The following is a 24626-nucleotide window of genomic DNA, read 5'->3' as shown; positions in this document are numbered from 1 at the left end:
TATGGTGACATCATGTAGCTCATTAATATTCATGACAGCCCAGGATTTAAATCCTGATTGGATGAGAGAGGAAAAGATATGATATTATGTTTTCGTTTCTTTTACCTCATTTTTAAAAGACATTCGTTTATTTATCTGTTCAAACTTATTTCTTGTATAGATTGCCTCCTGATTTTAGTTCCTGTATCAAAAAAGGAAAATTAAATTAATTAAATAACAGACATCAATAAAAACTGCACAAGCCACAAATAAAATAAAGGCAGAATTTGACATTAACAACACACTCTCATTTTAGGATAAATAAACAAATTTATTATCTGTTACACAAATTATTGACAAAAAAAATCTATGTCAGTTTGACAAACAATCAAATGTAAACAATGTAATTATTTAGTCTTTGGCTTCTTTTCCAACTAAGAAAATATTTAATGTCTATTAACATTTTTAAACTCTGAAAATAGGAAAATATCTTGATTTATTCTCCGTAACTCATATTATTTAAGTTTCTTTGACTTTAAAGATTATATTGTATGTGCAGAAGTTTGATTTCCTTCATGACGTTTCAGAAATAATATGGTTTAACAGAAATATTTTAATATACCTTAATGTACAGTCATTAAACAATTATGGAGCACAATAAGATTAAACAACTTTATTAAGCTGAGACATTTAGTGCACGGATATTGAAAGAGTGTTTTATAAACACCATCTTTAAGCTGCAGTAGTGTTTGTTTATTGATTTCCTTTAAATTCCTTTAAATAATTAGTTTTGTATGGATTCCTCGTACCAGTACTTAAGGATAGCTGGACACACTCATAAAATTGCAGAGGAGTTCAAATTAGATATGTAACAGGTTTTTTGGGGGATGAAAGTTTTCCTTTTGTAAAATAGTGTGATATTTTTTATGTACAAAACAGCAAAAAAAGAAAACAACAAAATAAATCCTACAAAAACACTCTGCTTATAGAGGCAACATGAGGGGAAGATCCTGCTCCGCCAAAATAAAAGTAACAGATTATCAATCAGTATTTTAAAGATTAGTTTCTAACTCGCTGGTCCTGCACAGCTGGAACTTTTTGTTTTGTTTTCTGGTGTCTTTTGGCCTCTTCAGTTTTTTCACTACATGAGTAACATCGCTCTCAAGCTAAATAAATTAACAACAAGTCTCACACAGCGTAACAAAATACCACCACACACAGATTAAAAGCTATTACTGGCTTGTTAAATGCTCCATAAACCAGCGTGTGAAGTCTTTCCCTTTAGTTTGGTAAGATTTTAAAAAAATGTTGGGACTTTAAGGAGAAAAATCCTTAATGTTTTTGGCTTGAGTCATTTCAGTATGGACCATTTGATCTGCTCCTTGGCCGTCTGCAGAACCTGGAAACAAGGAGAGAGATGAAGAAAGAAGATATATTTTAACACATGTAAAACGTAATTAATAAAAATGACCTATAAAACAGTATCATCTACACAAAGAACAGCTAGATTGCTATGTGCACAGGTGCAAATCTCAGTATTTCCAAATTTCCTCTGCATATATAATAATACCTTTAATTAATGATATATATTTTTTGGGCAGTATATGCAGGAACATCCTTGTATAAAGTATCACATTATTCATAAAATCTCATGTCTTTCATCACCTCATGTTTGCAGTATTCAATTTATCAACCATGCAGTCATCATCATAAGTCAGTTTATTTTATATATACATTGAGACAGATTTCTCTCTGTACTTTTTTTTCCAAACATTTTAAAATGAATACTCAGGTTCTTGTTTTTTTTTAGTTTTTTTCTCACAAATTAATTTTCAAGATTACAAATTTTTTTTGAGTAAGTCTTGTTTCATTCCTTTAGAGCTTTATTGCAATACCACTGCTTAACCACTAGATGTCAGACTGAGTACACAGTGTATGTCAGAGGGATTGGATTTGAGCAGCTGAGTTTATCATCTGTTGATATAATATCTCTACAACGAACTAAACCCACATTGATGCTTTAGATTAACACATATCCTTTATAACAGAAAATGTTGATGATTAATAATCTTTACTATAACTTTACATCCTTTTTCTTTTACATCCTACTTTGTCAAGCCCTTCTGAGAAATCTGGGCATTTTGTTTGACCCTCTTTTCAAATAGTATGTCTCAGTCCTGCCTTAACAAAGTGAGGTACACTGGCTGCCAATTAAATGCAGATTGCTTTTTTATATATACTGAATTGCTTTTGCAGCATTGCATGGCTTAGCCCCTGTTTACATTGCAGAGCTTTAACCCCCCCCCCCCCCCCCCCCTGCACTGCAGAACAACCTCTCAGGTCATACAACAAGAACTAAGCATACAGGTGCAGCCAATCAGACCGATGTCAGTGGACAACCACATCACAAAAGCCAAAAGAGCACTATTTCTGAGTGTGCAGTGTGGAATACTAAATTCAAGAAAGAAAGAACTATAAATGCTTGCTAAATGGGTGGCCTTCATTTGATTTCCAAACCATGACACTGGAAGACTTGCTTCACATTTTAGATATAGACTTCTAAACTATTTTGAAATCTAACATTTTGAACATGCAATTTAAAATGAGATGACATGGATTTTAAAAATGTAGGATTCGACAGCTCTACTACATACCTTTTTATTTTGGATTATTGCACTTTTTTTGCAATAAGCTTTTCATCTAAATCCCAACAGTGTGAGATGTATTGAAGGACAAACTGAACGTAGATTTCTAAATTACTATAAACACAATACAGATGAACTCTCTCTAAGGCTGTCTGAATTTATTTGGTCTTCAAAGGAAACCACCTTTTTACAGACTAACATCACCCTAAAAAATATCTAAAACATATCCCAATTATGAAGTAACATCTCAAATATGTTCATAAGCATAGAAACTGTTAGTTCATACATTTTAATTTTTCTCATTTGAGTGGCCTTCTAAGAGAGTAAGTTCTTTTTTTAAAAAGCAAAACCAACTTTTTCAGAGATTCTGTTTGCAAAATACCCACAAATTGTTATTTTTCTAGATCTTTAAATTACTTTTTTCAAGAGGAACAATACTTTTCACAGTTTGCATAGTCTTAAACCCTTCGACTTCAATTGGGACTGAATCTGAACACTAGGATGCATCCTTCGTTGTAACAGCAGGGGGCGCATGGAGCTCAGGTTTATTTAATGTAGTGTAGAATCCAGAGAAGTGCATATCTGCAACAGTTTAGTACTCCTTACTTTAAAACAGTAGCAAACAGAAGCTTGGCAAGTAGTATTAGTTGCTCTGATTTGCAGTTCTGCACTTTCCAAAGCTTTTTAAATCCGCGTTTCTGTTCATTTGACAGTGAAGTACTGCTGTTTTCATTCACAAAAACAAAAAGGACCAGAGGGGTGAAATCTCAGCACTCTTTGAGGAAATCTGGTGCACTGATATCTAGATATATTGACTATTTCATGTAGCTTTAAGAGTATTAATAGAGTGTATTATCAAATTGCAGTGGAAACAGGAATAAGCATTGTGTGGTTAGTAGACTTACGTTAGTGGTCAGAGCCAGTTTCTCTGATATGTGCTGTCAGGGTTAAAGCAACAGAGAAAGAGAAGCTTAGAGTGTGAGTACACAAGCACAGAGCAATGCACGTTACGAACACCACACTACAGCAGAGAGAAGAAGGTTCACCAGAAAAACAATGGATGAAAAAAACTGATCAGTGACAGTTTCACATCTGTCCTTTATTTAGAGCCCCAGTGCACTTTAATGTTAATCCAACTATCCATTTATTAATCCATCAATCCATTCATTCACAGTCGAGCCTATTAGCGCTGGCTGTTGCCTTGGAGAGGAAGCCAAGCTAGCTGCTAGCTAAGCATGCATAATGAACAGCGGGTGAATTTGGAGACAGATGTCAAACTGCAGCTGATCGTTGTTTCCATTTCGTGCAAATAAGCTGATGTGTGTATAGTTTAACCTGGATGAGTTAAGATCTGTCATACTGGAAGCCAACAGTTTAACAGAGAAGCAGCAGGGTGGTTTTAAAGTTAGTAACAGTGTAAGTAAACATGCAACAGCTTAATGTGTCCCTATAGGATAGCTTAAAGTAGTAAAAGTGAAAATAGTTAGATTGGCTTTCTGTTTCTCTTTGATTACAGTCTTTATGTTAGCTAAGTTAACCAACCGGTGTCTGTAACTATGTATGAGAAGAAAGTGAGGTGTCTTGACCCTTATGTGCATCACTGGTCTATTTTATGCTTGGTGTTGGTCACTTAAAGCTCCTGTGAGGATTTTTTAGCTGTTTTAGCAGGTCAGCAAACAGACCGAAACTAATACTGATGTCTCTTTATGACCTGCAAAAACAAATAAGACCATCAACAACAAGACTGACTTGACGTCTGAAACCGCTGGTGGGGGGTAGGTGTCAGCTGAAGGAAGCCCTTTAAACATTTTACATTGCAATGACTTTGGGTGAGTCATACATTTACTGTTTAAATAAAACATGATGACATTTTCATTATAAAAACACTATGCACATTTGTACAGGACAAAATCAGTATAGAAATAAGAGGTACTGCTTTGTCCACCGGGGGCACCAAAAGCAACACAAACTAAAAGTTCCTCACTGGAGCTTTAATTTAAAAAACAGTATCCTATTTTCCTCCAGTTGTTTTAGGTCTTTATGTTGAATGTAATTTTATATAATTGTGAATGTATGTAGTTTTTTTGAATATCTGATTTGTACCTTTTTTGTTTTCTTAACATATTTACACACAAACACAACAGACACAAGACACCATGAAAAATAATAAAGGCAGGGTGTTGCAGATCTGAAAGACCCACAGATAGTCCTCAGCTGCTAACAATAGCAACATCTAAAAGAAAAGGAAGGCTGCCTCTGCTTTCAGAAGATCCCTTGGTCTAACAAACATTACAAAGAACACCAAAACATAAATAATAATATAAGTGTGGACACTACGTTAATAGTAAAGAAAAAAAAATATGACTATCATGTCTTTATGAGAAGCATATTCTGCATTAATTATTGTGTTTTCAACCAAAAATTTAATTGTGTTTCTTGAACTCACTGTATGTGTCTCTGTGAGTGTAATTAACATGTGTGTGAGTGTGTGTGTTACCTGCGCCACGCTCTGTTCAGATAATGGGTTATCATCCACCTGTAAAGGAAAAAAGACATTGAGTTTATAAGAAAAAAAGCTAAAGTGATGCAAAACACTTAAAACACACTCAGATCACTGCAAACAGTATTAAATCTGCAGAAATGATAACAGAGTGGGTCAGTGATACTCAAAGCATGAAGATTAGATTATAGACTGTTTTAAAAAGTGGAGTGTACAATGTCCAGCAGGGGGCGACTCCAAAGCAGTCTGATTTTATAGAAGTCTATGAGAAAATGGTCCTACTTCTCAGTTTGATTGATTCCCTCAGTAAACACTTTCCCGATGAGTTTACAGTCTCAATCTGTAGTTTTATGTTTTCTTCAATACAGCATGATGTTCATTTAGTAAATGATTGAACCGTTTAGAGTCAAAGAGACCAGAGAGCAGGGGAGGACTCAGGGCAGGCTGGACCACAACCACAGAGAAGGACAAAGGAAAGACAAAGTCAGCTGTTTTCTTTCTGGTATGTTTTGTTTCTTGCTAGCTATGATTCGCATCCAGATTAATATCCCAGTTTCAGTGCTAGCTTGTTGATTCAGACTCCTCCTTAAAATCACTTCACTTTTAGCTCCAATAAAGAATATGATAGGTAAACGGCTCTGCAAATCACAAGTAATGTTGAGATTTGTAGCGTGGTCTACATCTCTGGGCCAAATTCATTCACCTTGACCAGTCCTGGATTGTTTTCACTGAGATTATCGTGATTTCCAGGTATCAGTACTTCAAAAGCAATCAGATTGGATCCATGCTGGACTGGATATATCTTGAAAATGTGTTGTTGTAAGGTAAAAGGATTATGAGATCTTTGAAAGCTCCAATTTATGTAACTTTGATACAGAAAATCTGGATTATCCTGATCCCAGCAGAAGGCTGAATTCACTCTGGATTACAGGATCAAAATGGAAAAAAGGTTTTAAACTAACATCGATACTTTAGACATTTGTAAATCATGTTCTTGAATTGTTGTCTCTACAGAGATAGAGAAGATAAGACATCATGGAAGACATCATGTTGTGGAGATTAGAATATTGTCTACATAAAATAATACACTGAATAACTAGGATTACAAAGCATGGAATATTTGTGGACAAAGTGGACAAAGTATGGCATAGTCCCATTTAGCGCTCTAGTAATCCAGATTTTGTAATCTTTAAAAGTCTGATCAGGCTGATCTAATCCACTTTTCTTTGAAGAAACAGGTGAAAAGTGAACTAGATTACCTCATCCGGGATTTAATAAAGTGAATTTCCAGGTGATGATATCAATGTGGTGATTCCTGACTCTCCTTGTAGCGCCACCAGCTGGCCATAGTGTTCAAAGAAAAATAAGAAAAAAGCTGGCTGTGTTCCTCAGACCTCTCTGTTAGTCAGCGTGCTTTCTCACCATGCATTTACCTCATCTTCCTCACTCATCCCTCCTTCATCCATTCATTCTCTCTCTCTCTCTCAGTCTCTCTCTCTCTCTCTCTCTCTCTCTCACACCCTCTCACTCTCTCACTCTCTCACCCTCTCACCCTCTCACCCTCTGTCTGTCTGTCTACAGCAGCTGGCTCCTGTCTGTTTGTCCCTCTAGGTTACCGGTGATGTAATCAAAGAGGACGAAGCCATAGGCTGGCTCAGACATTAGCTGACACCAATCAGAGGAGAGAAGGAGAGAAGGAGAGAAGGAAAGGTGAAGCAGGTAAGAGGAGGCAGGAAGCAGACGAGAGCAGAGAAAGGCTACCAGGCCAAACAGGTGCTTTAAATTTAGTATCATTTCACTTTCTATTCATTCAAATGATACATTATTCTTATGTTTGGGAGTTGGGATTGGTCGACGGTTAACTTACCCTGTAGTTGACCTTCTGTAGGACCTGCTGGGGGTCACTCTCCAGGATCACACTGGAAACAGAATAAAACAACCAATCAAGAACGAGTACTCACGCAGGGTATCTCCATAAACTTGAACTGGTCCACACAGAGCTCATATCTCTAAAGCTAAACTGTCTTGTTTCTATCCCAACATCGACCCGTACTGAGACAAATGCAAGAATGCAGAAGCATCACTTGTTCATATGTACTGACAATGCCTTATGGTGCGTTCACACCAAACGCAAATAGAATCATTCGCGCGAATTCAGTACATGTAAAGTCAATGCAGAGGCGCGAGTAGAGGTCTGGCGGCGCAAATCGCGCGTATTCGGCGACGCGAATGGCGCGATACACGTGAATGGCGCGATACACGTGAATGGCGTGAATCATTCGCGCGAATCGTGCGCATTCGCGCGTACAACGCGTATGAAGCAAATTCATTCGCGCGAACGATTCGCGAGAGTTGAAATATCTGAACTCAAGCGAATGATTCGCGGCGCGATAGCCAATCGCCGTGCAGATCCCCTGGTGACGTGTGTTGTGTGACATATGGACCAGCGGAGATTCCAACGGGGATTCCCTCATCTGGAATATATGGGACACTTTGATTCTATCACCGTGCAGCTTCCCCAAACTCTGTGACACTACCTGTTTTTATGGGATGAGGAATAAACAGGAGATAACTGTGAGGACAGAGAGGGAGCAGGATTATGTGGTGAGTTGTGAAAAACTTTGTCTGTCAGCTATCGGTTGTAGTAGTAGGAAGTTATCTCTGCCCACTTTGGTATAACCGGCTCAACCTTGTTACTGCGGTCAAGCCAGCCTCCACTTCAGAAACGAAAGTCAAGCCAGCCTCCACTGTCTTCTATGTGATGACAACAGACAGCTGTGGCGTGGGAGCCCCCCTTCCTCTCGCGTATATTCGCGTCTTGGCACTTGTTTACACGCGTTTTTTACGCGCGAACTGAGCGAGTCATTCGCGCGAATTGAGCTAGTCATTCGCGCAAATTGAGCTAGTCATTCTCTCAAATTGAGCGAGTCATTCGCACGAATTGAGCGAGTCATTCGCACGAATTGAGCGAGTCATTCGCACGAATTGAGCGAGTCATTCGCACAAATTGAGCGAGTCATTCGCGCGAGTAGCGCGAGTAGCACGAGTAGCGCGAGTAGCGCGAGTAGCGCGAGTAGCGCACAAATCATTCGCGCGTCCATATTCGCGCGTCCATATTCGCGCGTCTAGCGCGATCGCTAGCGTTTGGTGTGAACACACCATTAGTCTTAATAAATACTGGACAGAGGTATTTCATACTATATCCAAGATAATCAACATTGAATTCAAACCCAATCCTCTTGTTGCTGTGTTTGGGATCACTGGAGGAGTGGTACAGTTATCTGCACAAAAACAGCAGACCCTGGCCTTTGCTTCCCTCCTGGCCAGGTGTGCCGTGCTGCTCAGATGGAGAGATGCTATCCCGCCCATGCATGCACAATGGTTTGCAGATATTATGGCTTGCTTAAATCTAGAGAAAATAAGATTCTCACTCCAACATTCAAATGCACAATTTATTGAAATTTGGGGACCCTTTCTGAACCCTGTACACAACCTTTAAAACCACGATTCAGATGAAGCTTCATCATCTCTCTCTTTCAGATGTGCAACTATGTCTTTAATTGGACTGGGGAAAGTATTTCATGTTATCACTGGCAGTGACAGGGTAGGGACTGTTTTATAATCGTTGTTGTTGTTTTGTTTTTGTTTAGCTTTTTGTTTACCTTGATATTTTCTTTAACCTAAAAAGCAAAACAGTAACACAGGCTGTTGTTGTAGGTCCAGGCTTCACTTACTTACCATTTGCAGTTAATGGTTCTTTTTTTCCCTTTGCGCATGTCTCTCACTTTTCCCATGTAGATGTGATTGCTAACTGTGTTTGGTGTTTATTTATAACATCCTCTAATATCAGGGACTGATCAGCACTGCGCTTCATGTATACCTTGATTGAATATCAATAAAAAGATTTTGACAAAAAAAAAAAACTTCAACTGGTCCAGAACTCAGCTGCCCGGATCATAACCAGAACCCTTCACATCGAACAAATCACCCCTGTCCTCCAACAACTTCCCTGGCTGCTTGTCAGATACTGCAGCCACTTCAAGATCCTTCTTCTTACATTCAAGGCTCTCCATCACCGATCACCTCCATACTTCTCTGATCCCCTTCATACCCACACACCTACCCGCACTCTCTGATCTTCTTTCTCCATGCTCCTCACTGTGCCTCATGCTCGTTTGACCTCCATGGGATCTCGAGCACTCAGCCATGCACCCCCTCTTTGGAACTCTCTTCCACAAACCATCCTTATCTCAAACTCTCTTCCCAGTTTCAAGTCCTTCCTAAAAACCCTCCTTTTTTAGAACTGCATATTCACTGTAAACACGTCACATGTGCCTTTTATTCAAGCGTTAACCTCCGGCCGCGAGAATTGAAGCCAATTTGGAAGTGTTAAAAACTGCAGTTCATCAAGTATTTGCTTCAGGCTGGCTCCAGAAGTACCGGAAACCACATACACATCAATTGAAAAAAGCCAATCTTTACAGCAGAAATAAACATGTTTACAGCCTGGTTCAAAAAACGAGTGTAGTCTGGATTGCTCATTTCTCCATCTGCACACACAGGGGTGTACAGGGGATGATTTTTTTCATAAAACGGCAATTTCGAAGGTATTAAGATTACGAGTTTTCCATTACGAGAGGCACAGCTGACTTGATTGACAGGCAGGAACATTGTAGCAGATATGTTTAGTTCAGCATTTCCAATATGGCTGCCGCTGCCGATTGGCCTCAAAACAGCGCTTCAGAAACAGATGGGGGACGTCACAGATACTACGTCCATTATTTGTACAGTCTATGCTTTTATTGCATTAACTTTGTTCTTTTTAATAGTGTTTTTTATTTGTTTTATTACATACTGTCGTTGTTGCATTTGTGACCTTGAGTGTCTTGAAAGGCTCCCTCAAATTAAATGTTTTATTAGTATTTATAAAAGAGCATTTTGTTTTTAACCTCTAGTCAGCAGTTAATCTTCCTTCTCTCTTACCCTCCATCAATGATTTCATCCACAACCAGGAACACTCCCTCCATGTTGTCCAGTAAACACCTCCGCTCTACGTTTTTCCTGCAGAGAAACACGATTCAACAGTTAGCCACATGCAGCCAGGAACACTCAGGATACCCCAAAATATAATTCACAGGATTATTCTCCCAAAAAAGCAAAGTCACATAGCTCTGCATTGATTTAAAGGCACAGTGACTCCTGTAGTCTTTTCAGATAAATACAGGTTGTTGTTCAGGGAGTCTGCTCACTTTGAGGGTAGAAATGTAACTCTTGTTTCAGGTGGGATAAAAATGAGCATCTCATTGTCAGACATTATAAAAAGGATACTCTTCATGTACAAAAAAAGAAGACTATTTCATACTTTCACACATTTTAAAACTGAAAAACTCAAATCTGAACATTTACATATTTCACTGTGAAAGTTATAATAGCCGATAATCTCCTCAAACTGTGTGATAATGTCTCTGTGTCTCCAGCGCTCACACTCTGCAATACTACTGCATCTGTTCCCATAGCAACCGCATCAGCCGCTGTCTGGCTGGTAATGTTCCAGTCAAAAGTGACACACACACACACACATGCACAAGCACACTGAAACACACAACAGCTTTACAAACTAATCTTTGTGCTCTGCAAAATGATAAAAACCTAAAAATGAAAACCAGCTGTCTGAATTCTGCTGCTCTGTTTGTCAGATACGATTTTTCAGATTGAATCCTGATTTTCCACCAGTTAAAAAATGCTCACTACCGTTTTATTTTACACCAAATTGATCACTGTGACTCATTATGTCCCTGAGCAGCTCGTTCTGTGTGCAGAGTAGCTCTGAGGATGCCAGTGCTACATGCAGGAGGAGGCTACAAATTCATGATGCCTTTTGGAAAAGGTGCATCTGATGAGCAAGACTGTGGTTTGCCTTTTTCATTCTAATACAAATTGAACCAGTTATTTGTTTATATTTGTGTACATTTTTCATTTTTAATGGATTTTTTAGCATTACCATTTTGTTTGTACAATAATTGCAGCTGCGAGTTCTTCTGCAAAAACAAAAAGGTACATCTAAAGTAAGAAACAAGCACAGAAAAAGAGACTAATAATAATGATAAGACATTATTTGACTTAGTCGTCGGCAGGTAAAGCAGATCGAAAAATGCAATACTTGAAAATCTTAAGTGCTTTTGCATGGGCAGGACAACCTCACCTATACATATATATATATATATATATATATATATACACACAAATGCACATGTAGTTATTTGTATATAATATAAGGGAAATGTTACTGCCTATGGAAAAGTTGAGGCAGATGGCTGTCTAACATGAGTCTGGTCCTGCTCAAGGTTTCTGCCTGTTCAAGGAAGTTTGTCCTCACCGCTGTGACTTGCTAAATGCTGCAAAGTGCTCTGCTCATGGTGGATTAAGATGAGATCAGACTGAGTCCTGTCTGGAAGATGGGACTGGATCTTATCCTGTCTTGATGTTGGGTCTTTGTTAATAATAGAACATAGAGTATGGTCTAGACCTGTTCTGTTTGTAAAGCCACTTAAGATAGCATTTGTTGTGATTTAGCGCTATATAAATAAATAAATTGATTTATTGAAAATAAATGGGGAGACCCTGTTGGAGTTTGTGTAACTTTCTTCAGCTTAACACACTTGAATACAAGAGCTTGAGATAAGTTCATTTCTAATAACTATTCCTTCACTCTTGCTTTGACTCATGACACCTTTAAGACCTGTTGAACTCTGTGAGACTCCATGAAGGGACGTACCTGAGGATCTGACTGAGCGACTCAAACATACAGTTCAGGACGGACATCAGCATCAGCTGGGGAGAAAAACAAAACAGCAGCTTTAAACTAACAGAATCTACGTTTGGTTCAATCTGTTTTTTTATTGCTGTAAAATGCAAGAACAAGGTAATAACTTGACATGGGGCCAGGCAAGCTATAGGATAGGAAAATAATCATGCCAAAAGGAACAGACATTCATAATCCTTGAAACTGGCTGGGGAAAGATAATGCACTTAGATGAAGACCTAAATGTTTGGTTGTCATCCGTTTCTTAATACAGTGCCTGTAGTTTGAATAGATTTGACCCAACATACCCCTTATTAATAACAACTAAAAACAGCTCCAATTACATGCATCATCTGCAGTTTGGGAGATATTAAAGGTACTATAAGGAAAGTACAATGTATATGGATTTTGGCACCCCCTGTGGACAAATATACAGCTGATCACTTCTCTGATCTAGTCCTTTGCATCCTTTGGTTTTTCCGGTTAAAATTGGACCCTGCTCTCTTTTAACACTCAAGTGCATCACTCTCTGTGTGTATAAGCTGCTAAAATGTGAATAAAGGATGTTTCTTCAGCCTTTGCATTTAGAATAATGTGTAAGAATTGTAGCATTCCACGCTAATGAAGCGAAAAGATGCATCCAATTTTGCATAGGCTTTGTTGTCGAAACTGAACAGGAGTTACCAGGGACTTCCACTAGATCTGTGTCCGGTCAGTCTCTGATCCACTGCGGTCAGGCTCCGTGCCCTCTCATCCGTCAATACTTACTGGTTGTGTATTTAGAACGCAGCACCGAGCAGGACCACCAGACAGCTGGAGCCATGTGACCGAGGTTTTCCTGCGTCAATTACTGCATTAACATTTATATCCGACTCCTCTCCTCATCCATGTTGTCTTTCTGGTCCTCTCTGACCTTTTGACTTCAGACCTGGCTCCGCTCACCATGACGGTTTGTTGTTGTAGTTAAGTGAAAAACGATCTGGTGATAACACAGTGTTTTATTCTGAAAATCAACCGGATGTTTTCATTTTGTTTTGGTGCCTGACTTCCTGTCCTTCTAGATCTGCTCTGTTGAGATTGATGCATCATGCTCCGGCATCCAGAAAAAATAGAAGTCTTGTGTATCTGAGACGGACCGGACACGGATCCAGTAGAATTTGGCCGTTACTGAGAGCTGTAGCCAATGCCAAAACAACAAACCTGCAGTGCATCTGTCTGAATCTGAACGTAGCTTCTCTCTCAAAGTCCCACAACACAAACACACCAGCTGGACGCACATACTCGCTTTTCTACGCTCTCTCCCAATCACAGGTGTGCTATCTTGCACAGGTAGGTATCAGGGCTAACTGATGGGCTTAACACTGCGATCAATTTAACACATTCACATTCATTAAGGAAAACTCAGTGACCATCATTGCAGTAACTTTCTGTAAGCAAACACCATGTGACCCAGTCTGTTCAAGTTTGTTTCCTGACCTCGTTCTCCTGAGCGCTTCCCACCACGTAGAAGAAGAGGTCTATACTGCTCTTATAGACGATGGTCATCCCCTCCAGGAACGCTATCTCATCTGCAGGGAGAGACGGAGAGAGGGATGAGGACAGGAGATGGAGAGAAGGATGGGCAGACTTAAAAACTAAAGTATATAATTTATTTGTTTTGTTTCACTTCTCCAGAAAGAAATCCAGATGTACATTTAAACGGAACAAAGGCAAAGAAAAAACAGAACTTTTCTTAATGTTGACATTTACTTTGTATTACTGTATGTTTTCTCTATGACCTCTTAAAGAGGAACTGAAAGAAGGGAAAGCAGTTTTCAGAAGAGAGGAAATTTTAAAAAATCTTGAAAGAGAGACAAAATGGAGATAAATGAAAACAGCCAAAAGAAAAGAAGCAGAGGTGGTAGAATAAGGATGAAGGGAGGGATGTAAGGAGATGCAGAAGGGTGAGAAAACAGAGACGCTTTAAGGAGGGGGGAGAGCAGGACAAAGGCAGAATGAGGAGGGAAAGAAGGAGAGGGAGATAGGATGACAGGGGAGAAGAAAGAAGAGGAGAAAGGAGGAATGCAGGAGGAGTTAGGAACAAAAGGAGGAATATACGGAGGAGTAAGGACTCAGGTGTCAGCTGTGTGAAAATCTCAATGTTAAACTTTATCTGCAGAATAACTAACAGCAGAAAAAGAAGTGTCTTTTGTGTTTCAAAGAGAAAGACAAATGTGACTTCAGTCTAAATTTTCCAGCTCTCAGTGTCTGACTAAATAATTTGTGTTGATCGTGTTAACCTGAAGTGTACAAAACGCTTCGGGCTGGTATCACCTGTGTGAGAGGAGACACTGGAGATGTGTGTGAGTGTTTCATACAAAGTAAAGAGAGGGAAACTTACTGTCTGCTTTGTGCGTCTTGTTGAAAATGTTCCTCTCAAAGTTCTTCTGCTCCTTCATGGACGGGTAGAGCTCAGGGTCGTAGTACTGAAACAAAACATGTCAGAAAAGGAAGGAAGGGGATTATTTGACTCTGCTGAGGAACAGTCAGAATCAGTTTTAGGATCTGATGCTAAGTAGATTTTCACACACAAAAAAATTGTCTTCAGCCCTTTTCACACATGCACTCCTGGAAATATTCCTGAGCACTTTCAGATTCCTCACAACCCGAAAAGAAATTTCCTTGCAGTCTTTCAGGTAAAACAGGCAAGGTAATCCACTTATCGAATACTTTTGAGTTTTAGGACAACAAACTAAGACACTCAATGTTAAATTTAGGGATAGACCGATTATCGGCTGGGCAGATTAACAACTGGGCAGATTATCAGCTGGGCCGATTATTGGCGCCAATATTTAGCATTTTGATGCATATCGGCATCGGCTGTTTTTAAAAATCTGACGACCAATAAGAGATCAATTTAAAACTGGGCTTTACTCAAAATTTACTATGTCACGTGGCAGAAATGACAATATCTGCAGAAACCGTAGCCTAGCTTGCGTTCCATTTCTACCTGCAGTTTCTCATTACAGGGGACCAGCTGAGCAGCATCCGTTGTGGCCCCTACAATTACTAGTTATTTAAAACTCATACAACCCCACTTAAAAAACTGAAAAACCCCCATAAAACAAAGATAAGTGAAAGATTAACATTTCAGTTATATTCACATTTTGTGAATAGGCGGACTTTTGCGAGCTATTTATTTGTTTAAGTTTTCATTGAACTTTATGAGACATGCTGCTGAGCCTGGGAGCTCCCTGCACTTTTTATTAGAATTTAAAACAAATATGTCTATTGTCTAAGATTAAAAAAAACCTTTAACATCTTGCAAATCCGAAAAGCTGTTTAAAAAAGGTCTTAAAGCCATTTAAACAAAGTTAAGTGTTGGAGTTTGTATTATTCAAAACTTTGACGCCAATATTTCCCCTTTTACTGCAAATTAATATCGGCTCCAAATATCTGTTATCAGCCTCCTTGACTACTAATAATCGGTGTCTGCCCTGAAAAAAAAACCATATCGGTCTATCTCTAGTTAAAATGGCTGAAGCATGTAGCATCATAAATGTGCCACTGGATTTTACCTTCGACAGAAGTCTGTTGCCGTCATTGTCCAAAATGAAAAGAGCTTTCACTGTGTAGAGTGAAGGTTCCTGCAAAAAGAAAGAGATAAGGACTTAGATATTTTAGGGAAACACACTCTAACATGTCATAGCTAAATGATTCCTCTGACACCTGGTTGTGTGTTTCATTAACATTTATCAACAAGATAAAACCTTCTTTACATTCATCCTGGATTTGAGTCCAACCACAGACTGACTCAGTTTGTTTTGCAAAGCTGTCTCATTTTATTCTTGTCATTTTTCCATGTTTGGTATTTTAGCTGTTTTTCCAGATGTGCAAACAACCAATGGAATCGTCCATTCTCCTGCAAACACTTCACACATCCCTCTTTTCTTTCACATATTTGTCTCTGAGAAGACTTTCAGACCCGAGACAAAGTTCTGTTATGCACTGACTAGCATAGATTCACAGTCAGAGTGTATCACAGAACTTAGACCAGGAACTTAAAACATCCGCTGTCCTATATTCAGGACGATGTGATGAAAACAACTCGGGGTTGGATTGCACAGCTGGTTAACGGAACACAAGAAATTAAGAAAAAAGTGAAGCCAGTTTCTCCCTGCTAAGTAAACACTGTTATTTCTCAGTTTGTCATGCTCGTTCATCAGTTTCTGGCGAGTCTCAGTTTCACCGTAAATAGTAAGCTACAAAGAGGCTTCACTCTGGCTTACTTCAGCGTTATGAACCTGAAAAAGAACCGTAATAAACTATGTGACTGTCATTTATTTGATTTCTTTGATTATACCCACTACCAGAGTTCTGTTTTGAGTAAATACGCCTATTCACTTCCTTTTGAAGTCTTAGTTTTACTGTAAAAAGTAAGTCCCCGTCATTTATTCGTTTATCACACTCCCAGAGACTTTCTCTAATAGGCACCCATCCACAGCATTTTGTTTCAGACAATGCCTGTTCATTTCCTTTGAAAGAGTCTCAGTTTCACTGTTAACAGAAAGGTATTATTTGTTCATGCCATCACCTGAAGAACATTTCTCTGATAGGAACCCACAACCAGTTCTGTTCTGTTCAGTTCTGTTTCAGATGAGTCTGCCTGTTTATTTGTTTCTGGTGAGTCTCAGTTTCACTGTAAATACTAAGTTACACATAGGCGTCACTCTGGCTTACTTCAGCATTATAAACCTGAATAGGAAACAGAATTTACTGTGATTTCCTTGTAATTAACGGGTCTTAACTTTGCCGTACTAACAACATCATGATGCAGATTAGTTTAAAGTCCAGTTTGGTTAGGTCCATCCTCAAGAGGAGAAAATAACTTTTAAAATGTTTGTTTGTTGAAAAGAGGTGGGATCCATATTTTATGATGCATTCCAGGAAGTCAGAAAATCAAAACGCTGATTGTCTTTAGTGACACAGCATCAAGCAGATGTGTCTTAGTGTAAATGTTTGATCTAGAACAGACAGTTAGTAGCTCTTGCAGGCAGATATCTGTTTAAAGAAAGAAAATAAACCGTTGTCATTGGGAGCCATGTAGTCATTACGGTGGATCATGTTGCGTCTGCTTTTTGCTCTCCATAGAGACCATTTTCCCAGCAAACACCAAAGCATGCTGATACCTGATTGGTCAACACTACTCTACCAATAAAACAAGAAGACCAAAACCCAGTCCCCTGGAGTACAGATGCTACATAAAAAGATTAATCGTTTATTTATCATTATTTTTAAAAAATGGATGGCAGTGTTTTTATGGAAAGGAGATTCAAGCTCTTAACTCTAGAGAGGATCCTTTACACTTCTCTAACTGTAATATTTAATTTCATTAAGCACAATTGCATCAAGTGTCCAGTGAGAAATATCGATAACATCTCATACAACTTGTTTTTCTCCTCCCTCTTCAGTGTTTGTATAATAGCATGCATTAATCCAGGCAGGTGTGCATCTTTAAATACGTCAGTCTAAATCTTTTAAATACAACAAGTCAATCATGACACAGGTATTTGTCATGGTGCAACCAGTTTAAACATAGCAACACTTAAATCCACATTGTACTGAACAATAAAACTGGACTAAATCTGACCCTACACACAGCAGGTGTAACCGGCTGCAGGTCGTGGTCCTGCCCTGTCCTCAGGGAGCCGCTCTATGCACAAAATGATGGATGATCCTGAACACACCTCATCACTGAAACTACGGAGACGAACAGCTTAATAAGTGTAACATCAAACAGTAAAGATGAGATGATAAGGAGGAAATCAGAAGGACTGGGTCTGTGCTTTGTTTGTGTTCTACTAAAATAAAATTAAAGCAGAAAAAAAGTCAACCATTAAAACACTTCATGCACAAAAAATGAGAACGCCTTGGTCTCCATAAAAGCCTGAACACAAAGGAGGAAGGCGTATTTCCCTGACTGTAGGTCTGGATCTAAAAGTCAAACACAATGATTTTCTGTGTTTGTAAGTCAGTCAAAGATTCAGACAAAACCAAAAGACAGATTTAGAGGTCTGGAGACATTACACAATAAAACAACATCAAAGCTCTGAGTAGTTCGGATTTGGCAATCCTGTCTGAATTCTTATTTTTAATTTGCTTTTGAATTTTTCCAAGGACACAATGTGACATTTAGGGAAGCATACTTTAAGTTGATGCTGTAAAAAAGAATCATTGGCAGCAGCTGAGACCAGTATGTGTCTAACATCCATAAAAGAAAAGAACAGCATGTGAAAAAGACTTTCAGACTGACTCTCATTGCCAAACACACAGAACAAGATAATTAAAAGGTAACCATTTATAAAAATAAAAATGAAGGAAAGAGCCTATGCTTTTGGAGGAAGCCTTGCTGCAACAAGATATAGCAGCAAGAATTTATGGAAGCAAACACAAAGAAAATGCACACAATTTAACTTGTAATAAAAACATTTATATGAAAAGAGCTTGATGAGGGTGTAGGACCCAAACGTTGCAATTAAATGTATTTTTAGCAAGTAAGTGAGCAGCAGTTTTGCATTTTTGATCATCTTACTCCTCTCTTGTGCACCTGTCCTATGAAACAAATATGTCAGGCTTTTATTCTTCCATGACAGCAAACTTAAAAAAAAAAAATCTTGAAAAAATCTGCAATTGACTTATGAAACAGTTTCAGACAGATGCTTTCTTTTTGCTCTTTTTCCCCCAAACATAATCATAGCATGAGCCAGAAACCACTTATTTCATGCTGGCCTTGAACAAAACAACCGAACAATTCCGACGTAGTTATTGTTATTTTGTTGTTGTTGTTGTTGGGCGTTGCAGAAAGCTTGAATGTTGCAATAAAATCACAAGTTTTGCCAAATTTAAAGTTGTCTAAGTGCACCCCATGTACAGGGGCTGTCGTCATTGCCGCGGTGGTCGCTGGTTGGACTCCCAACCTCGACCTTTTGCTGTCCTCTGCCCCCCCCCATTTCCTGTCTCTCTTCAGCTGTCCTATCAATAAAAGCAAAAATCCCCCAAAATATAACTTAATTTTTTTTAAATTAAATCTCCTGTGGGAAACTTTTTTGTTGGCGGCAGTTTTGGGCCCCTTGAGGACAATTTTACCTCTTATCTCCAAACTGATTTTGCCAAACATAATGTGTCAGTAGTATCTTTTAAACAAAAAATCTCCTCTTGCATTTTGTTCACATACAAACGTCACTCATTGAGAATCTTTGCAGAGAGTATTATTTCAGAAAAAAATTCTTTGTAGCATGCTATTAATCTGTTCAATCGACACCTAAAATATTGATACGACAATGACCTCCGATATAATATCGATATTTTAACGCTTAATATCGATTTTTTGTAAAAAGAAAAATTCATATTTTAGCCGAGATGGAACTAAAATACGACTTCAGTATTTCAAAAACAATAAAGTGGAAAAGTGGTTTTCAATCAAATAGTTTTGACTTAATTTTTTCCTTTGAATTGTGAGTAATATTGTGTGATTTACATATACACCATCTCTACTTTTTCTTAGTTTACTGTGTAGAATATCACAATATATCACAATATTGTGATAACATGATATATCGTGATGCGTGATGTATCGTGAGGTTCTTGCCAATACTCACCCCTACTACCCTCTAGCAGCAGTGCTTTCAGGCATTCGTAAAAGCTATAAAGAAATAGATAGTTTCATGCTGATGGTCTTGTTTGCTTTCATAGTTTATAGAGAGTCATCACTACGTATTTCAGTCTGTTTCCTAACAAGATAAAAACTCCTCACGGGAGATTTAAGGTTTGCTCAGAGAATCATATTCTTTTGGAGAAGGCTAGAGTCTGAAAACTCCTGTGAGGAGTTTTTAACTGGTTATGAAACAGATTGAAAGTAACAGTGATCTCTCTTTATGACCTAAATAATAAAACAACACCATCAGCAACAAGACTGATGGTTTCTAATGGCTGTGACTGCTGTGAAGAGTAGGTATCTGATAAGATTATTTATAGCAGACTTTTTTTACACCTACTCAGAGGGAGCGATACATTTCAGTGTTATCAGAAATTATGATGAGCAATGTTGTCAGAAAACACTATCTACACATGCATGCATGCACAGGATGAAATTGGCCAAAGTGTAAGGGGGACAGCTATATCCAGAGGGGGCGCCAGAATCGACACAAACAGGAAGTTCCTCTCAGGTGCTTTAAATCTGACGTTTTCCTTTCTTTTTAATCTTCTATTTTCTTTCTATTCTCAACATCTCCATACATTTCTGTTTCTCTTATTTTCCCGCACTGCTTTAATGGCTGAGTAAGTGATGAGTGAGGGAGAGAGGAGAAAGGTAGAGAAAAGCAAAAAGACAAGAGGAGAGGTCAGTGGACAATGAGGGAGTATAAAGAGAGAGGGAACCTACAAAAGCTGCACATGCCAAAACCCTTAGAAGAGGAATATGAGAGGCTAAGAGGTCGGTGGAGAACGACGTGTAAAAATGATTTAAAGGAAGCTTTACAGAAATGTAAAAAAACCCAACATAATTAAAGCCAAGTTGCACATTTTCCCCTCAGAAACAGGTGTTACTTTCATTTCTTTGACGCCATCAGACTCCGTATACCAAAACAGCTATTTTACCTAACAGGAGTTGCTGGTCTACCACCACTGCCTCTATCAGTTTGTTGTATCCTTCTATGTGTTTGGAGTTTTAAAGTGTTAACCCAGAGTAATTGACAAGTCCAGTAGGCTTGGGTTTTAAAAATACTGGTCCCAACTTGGAACCAGTGCTAAATTTCAGAGATTTGTGGATAAGACATGAATTTCTGCTCTGCTTTTCGGCTGCTAACACCAACATTTATCTTTTAGTAGTGAGACTTTTGCACCCTCAAAAAGTTGTACGTATCTGGCAGGACCTGATGTGCTAACGTAACTTCATTTGGGACGCAGAACATCAATAAAGTTAGGAGAAAAGGATCATGGTGGATTGCAGCAAGCGATCAAGTTTGGCTAAGCTTCACGAAAAAATGACAAAGTGCAACTAGTGTGGCAAAGTCATTTCGTGTAAGGAAGGAAACATGACAAATATGACAAAGTATTTACTTCAACACGGTGTCAATTTGAGAAAATCTACTGCATTCGATGTGCTGCAGTTGAAAACACCCTGGCCCCAGCTGACAGCAGCTGTAGCAGGGGGGTCAATGTCACACTCAAGTCCAAAACACAGTTCACACAGTTCCTAAATGTCCCAACAAGAAAGGCAGGCTAACTTTTGAACTTTGAATATTCATTATTTTCTCACTCTTCAAAAACGAAGGAATCAGAATCAAGAGTCAAAAAGGAGTGGAATCAATAAGAATTGGAACTGGAACTGATAACGTTGAAATGGTACCAAATACCGAACTGGCGGGGGTAGAGCAGCAACTCCTGTATTAAGGCAATAATGTTTTAGTCAATGTAGCATCTTTTTCTGATTAATAATAATAAGCAACTATGGGGCACTGGTGGCCTAGCGGTCTAAGCGCCCCATGTATAGAGGCTACAGTCCTCGTCGCAGAGTACGCCGATTCGACTCCTGGCTGGTCGACCATTTGCTGCATGTCTTCCCCCTCTCTCTACTCCACACATTTCCTGTCTCTCTTCAGCTGTCCTGTCATTAAAGGCAAAATGCCCAAAAATATAACTAAAACAAAAAATAAACATCTACTTCATAAATGAAAAGGCTTAACTCTTTAGGAATCCTTTATAATGGTGTCAGACACTTGAAATAACAATCTAAACCTGCAGTGACAAAACAAGAACTTTTAGTGGACCTGCTTTGGCTTATTTGGCCCCCTAATACACTGCAGCCATAACAGACAGTTTCATGGCTGCAGGTTGAAGCAGCTTAAGTAATGGGAAAGTTTCTGTACCTTTAATTTGACTCCAAAATACGTAATACTGGATTCCCCTTTAATTTATTTTGAAGACTTAACTTGAGTATATGAACTCAGTAACTTTCCATTCATTTAAACAAACAAGAGAATGACCCAGAATGGGTACGGACACCGATGAAAGAGTGAGGGAGAGGCTGACTGAATGGTGCGCGAGGCAGAAAGAAAGAGAGAGAGAGAGAGAGAGAGAGAGAGAGAGAGAGAGAGAGAGAGAGAGAACGGTGGACGTGGCACCTACTCTGCTCTACACGTCAACGATCTGTGCACATATGCTCAACACAAGCTGGATATTTAACTACACACACAGACCTGCTCTACCGGCACACACACACTCATTTCTTCTACTGTGTCATATGAAAACACACTCATATACACACACACACACACACGCGCACACACACACACACACACACACGCACGCAGTCGGAGAATCGAGTCTCTACAGGTGATCCTGCAGGAGCTGAAGCTTTGGCTCTGACTGTTTAGTCCTGTTGCGCTCTGCACGGACTCACAGTGTTTGCGTGCGTGCGTGTGTGCGCGCGCGTGTAAGTGGATCACAGCTGTGTCTCAGTCAGTCTATTGTAATGGAGTTAACTTAACACCCTGATAAGTTGTCGCAACGCGGCCAGCTCAGCCGATCTGTACTATTTATACACGCGTGGACGGAAAAAACTGGCTTTTTAACGCGCTGCTGCTTCTGCTGCTGCATGAAAACACTGCGCTCAGATCAGGCCTGCGCGTGCACAAATACACAACATGACGAATCACACTCTCACATTAATGAACACAAGAATCCAACAACCTGTTTGACATACATTAACAATCTGCAGCGAAGCCCCCCTCCTCCTCTTCCTCCCTCCTTCTCCTCCTCCTCTCCAGAGAAACTGCCGTAATGCAACAAATGTCCCGCATCCTCACACAAACAGTACAAAAACACAACACAAACTGCGGAGCGCACAACCCCACAGGTGTCCAAATGTCGGTTCTGGGCCCAGGTGGACCGGCGCGGAGGCTCACCAGAGACGAGGAGTCCATCGCGGTGCCGTGCTCGCCTCTCCGATGTGTTGACGTGGACAGCTCTGAGCTGTCACACCGAGAGCGCTGCTTCTCTTTTTTTCGCGCACGGAGCCGCCCGGGCGCGCTCCCGCTCCCGCAGCATTCAACCGGATAGAGCCACTGAGCCCTTGGCAGAGCGCGCTCCCGACACTCCTTCACAATAAAAGTCTTTGAGTCCGTGATGTGGATATATATGGAAGTCCATTTCTGCCCGTGTGCTGAACACATGTCCATTCTGGTATAACAAACACCACGTGCCGTTAACTAATAATTACAGTCTTAAAATAATGACCGACTTACCATTAATATGAGACAGGACATGATGAGTCTTTATTTTGAAATGCAAAGTTCATTTCTGCCTTTATAAGCTAAGTCATTATTTTGAGATACTACTGAGTCAATAAATGTAGGTAGTCAGACTTTGAGATAATATTGTTTTGAGAGAATAACTCTTTATTTTGTGACTCTGACTTTTCATGTTTTGGTTGTTGTTGTCTTAGGCTTATCTAATATCTAAGGGGTTATTTTGGGGAATAAATACACACACACACACACACACACACACACACACATATATATATATATATATACACATATATAAATATATATATATATATATATATATATATATATATATATATATATATATATATATATATATATATAAATTATTTTATAGTAATGACGAGGTATCTGAAAATTATGACTTAGTACTCTAAAAATAATGTACCAGCATCTTGATATATAAATCAAAATGCTGGATTGTAAATGTTTTCTAATATTTTGTCATAATTAAGAAATTAAGTATTTTTAAGGAACTAAAACATTGTTTCAAGATATTTTGTCATAGTTGTGAGATACTAAGTATTTTTTTTCAAGATAGAATGTCTTTATTTTAAGATACTTTGTACTTTTTTGGAAACAAATCTCCTACTTTTAGATACCTTATCATTACTTTAGATATTTTGTCAAAATTTAAGTTATATTTTTGAGAAACTATATCTAAACTGAATGTTTTGAGATACTCTGTCATAATATTGAGATATAACAAATGTAATTGATTCTTTGATATTATTTTGAGCTATACTGTGATTAAATTTGAGAGATACTAAGTTATTTCTTATATACTTAGTCATACGTTTGAGAGACAGAGTTTATTTTAAGATAGTAAGTATTTTCTTTTAAAGGTTTTTGGTTATTATCTTGAGAAACTTTGTCATCATTTTAGATACCATCTCATATTTTGGATATATTAAGAGATGACCTTGATAAACTAACACTCTTTCTGTCCTGTAACAGTCAGTATTAGCAGAACTTCTCATGATTATATGTCAATGCACTGAGCATCATTTTGAGGTAATTAGGACTTTATTTTGAGAAACTTATTTTAACATACTGATAGTCATTATTTCAAATGAGCTTCCCCATTTTATTGTAACACTATCCCTTTAAAGTAACTCAGACAATCTTCTTTTTATCACTTTTACAGGATTGGGCTTCCTTTTGAACTACATTTGTTAACATGCCAGTGTCAGTATTTTCATTATTTCTTCATCATTTTCACTCTGTTGTTCTTTGACTTGAAGTTAGAATGATTTCGGTTTAATAGTTGACTTATAGGAGGGGAGCTCCTGTTAACTTAGGAATGTCCTTCAGAGGGAAACTTTTTACTTTGAGACTGTGAGGATAGTTCAGAGCCTGGTCACTAAACTTTTACT

The 24626-nt window shown here is 38.7% G+C and overlaps 1 protein-coding gene across 3 annotated transcripts; it reads right to left on the bottom strand.

Annotated features, from left to right (window-relative positions):
• Positions 1-293: 293 nt before the first annotated feature.
• Positions 294-22991, bottom strand: copz2 (COPI coat complex subunit zeta 2). 3 transcript variants are annotated; one of them, XM_034710540.1, is made up of 10 exons: positions 22870-22989; positions 15484-15552; positions 14307-14391; positions 13403-13494; positions 11900-11955; positions 10108-10185; positions 6992-7043; positions 5122-5160; positions 3530-3562; positions 294-1378 (listed from the first exon to the last, which is right to left on the bottom strand). In XM_034710540.1, exons 1-10 carry the CDS (start codon positions 22885-22887, stop codon positions 1331-1333), a joined length of 570 nt encoding a protein of 189 aa, XP_034566431.1. In that variant the 5' UTR covers positions 22888-22989; the 3' UTR covers positions 294-1330. The 3 variants fall into 3 exon arrangements, 2 of the variants coding, with proteins under 2 accessions (XP_034566431.1, XP_034566432.1); XR_004635062.1 differs by having other exon boundaries at positions 3530-5160; positions 22870-22991; XM_034710541.1 differs by lacking the exon at positions 3530-3562.
• Positions 22992-24626: the final 1635 nt, after the last annotated feature.

This window comes from Notolabrus celidotus, chromosome 20 (assembly GCF_009762535.1).
Source record: "Notolabrus celidotus isolate fNotCel1 chromosome 20, fNotCel1.pri, whole genome shotgun sequence".
NCBI lineage: Eukaryota > Metazoa > Chordata > Actinopteri > Labriformes > Labridae > Notolabrus > Notolabrus celidotus.
This window is presented reverse-complemented; position numbering and strand designations above follow the sequence as displayed.